The sequence below is a fragment of the Heloderma suspectum genome, chromosome 6, assembly GCF_057233095.1.
Source record: "Heloderma suspectum isolate Gila_16-S chromosome 6, 16-S_ref, whole genome shotgun sequence".
Lineage (NCBI taxonomy): Eukaryota > Metazoa > Chordata > Lepidosauria > Squamata > Helodermatidae > Heloderma > Heloderma suspectum.
The window spans coordinates 79,584,373-79,585,945 of NC_139463.1; the positions used below are offsets into that span (position 1 = coordinate 79,584,373).

At 40.9% G+C, this 1,573-nt stretch overlaps 1 protein-coding gene across 1 annotated transcript; it reads left to right on the forward strand.

Moving 5' to 3' along the window:
* Positions 1–468: 468 nt before the first annotated feature.
* On the forward strand, positions 469–1,368 carry LOC146341354 (vomeronasal type-2 receptor 26-like). Its single transcript, XM_084808329.1, has one exon. The coding sequence runs from the start codon at positions 469–471 to the stop codon at positions 1,366–1,368; it is 900 nt and encodes a 299-aa protein (XP_084664455.1).
* Positions 1,369–1,573: the final 205 nt, after the last annotated feature.

The window sequence follows — 1,573 nt, forward strand, 5'->3', positions numbered from 1 at the left end:
TTAACCAGTGTATATATACATATGTTTGTATTGATAACACACAGCAAAAAAAGTAATAATGAGAAACTTTTCTGTGGTGTTTTCAATGCACATCAGTCCATTCGTACCTCAGAAAAAGACTATAAAAACAGAGCATTGGATCCAGTTTGTCTTACTCAGAGTAGAGCCATTGAAATGAACAGGACTTTAGTTATGATTTACTTGTCTCATTTATTTAAATGAATTTACTCCAAGCATGCCTAATTCTGGATCCAACTCAGAATCTTGCTCTAAACATATGTCCAGTCACATCCAGATTACATTTTTTCCTAATGTTCAATTAATAAGTATATATATACATCAGTAAACTAGAGGCAGGGAAAACATGGATGAACTGAATGCATTCAAAATCCAATTTCAGAATGACTATCTGTTTAAGATATAATATTGCACTTCTGTTTTGACATCACAACTTTTCTTTATTCAGATATGGCTGATTGTTTCAAATGTCCAGATGATCATTATCCAAACAAGGGCCAGAATGTATGCATTCCCAAGATTGTAAGCTTCTTATCTTACAAAGAACCTTTGGGTACCATTTTAGCTGGCTGTGCTCTTTCATTTTCTTTGATAACAGCCATGATGATAAGGACATTTATGAAGCATCATGACACCCCCATTGTCAAAGCCAACAACCGGGACCTTACCTACACTCTTCTGATCTCCCTCCTTCTTTGTTTCCTTTCTGCATTGTTATTCATTGGTCGACCTGAGAAGCTGATGTGTCTCCTTCGCCAAACTGCATTTGGCATCCTCTTCACCATGGCTGTTTCTTCTGTGTTGGCAAAAACCATCACCGTGGTTCTAGCTTTCATGGCCACACAGCCAGGAGCCAGGATCAAGAAGTGGGTGGGGAAAAGATTGGCTAGCTCTATTGTAATTTTGTGCTCCATTCTTCAAGCAGGAATTTGTTTTGTGTGGCTAGCAACCTCTCCCCCATTCCCAGATACTGACACACATTCACTGACTGAAGAAATTGTACTACAATGCAATGAGTCATCAACTGTAATGTTTTATTGTGTCCTGGGCTACTTGTGCTTGCTGGCCATTGCCAGTTTCACCGTGGCTTTCTTTGCCCGGAGGTTGCCAGACAGTTTTAATGAAGCCAAGTTTATTACTTTCAGCATGTTGGTGTTTTGCAGTGTTTGGTTGTCTTTTGTTCCAACCTACTTGAGCACCAAGGGAAAATACATGGTAGCTGTGGAAATCTTCTCTATCTTATCCTCCAGTGCTGGATTGTTGGGCTGTATCTTCATCCCCAAATGCTTTATTATTCTTCTGAGGCCTGAACTGAACAACAGGGAGCAATTAGTCAGGAGAAAATACTGAAGAAGTCTCTCTTCAGTGGCATATCAACCATGTCCCTTTTAAAAATGCATTGGTAGTGGATGAGCCAGTGTGGTGTATGGCTAAAGTGTTGGACTGGGAGGCCAGCGATCTGGGTTCTAGTCCCCACTCAGCCATGGAAGCTCACTGGGTGACTTTGGGCCAGTCACAGACTCTCAGCCCAACCTACCTCACAGGGTTGTTGTGA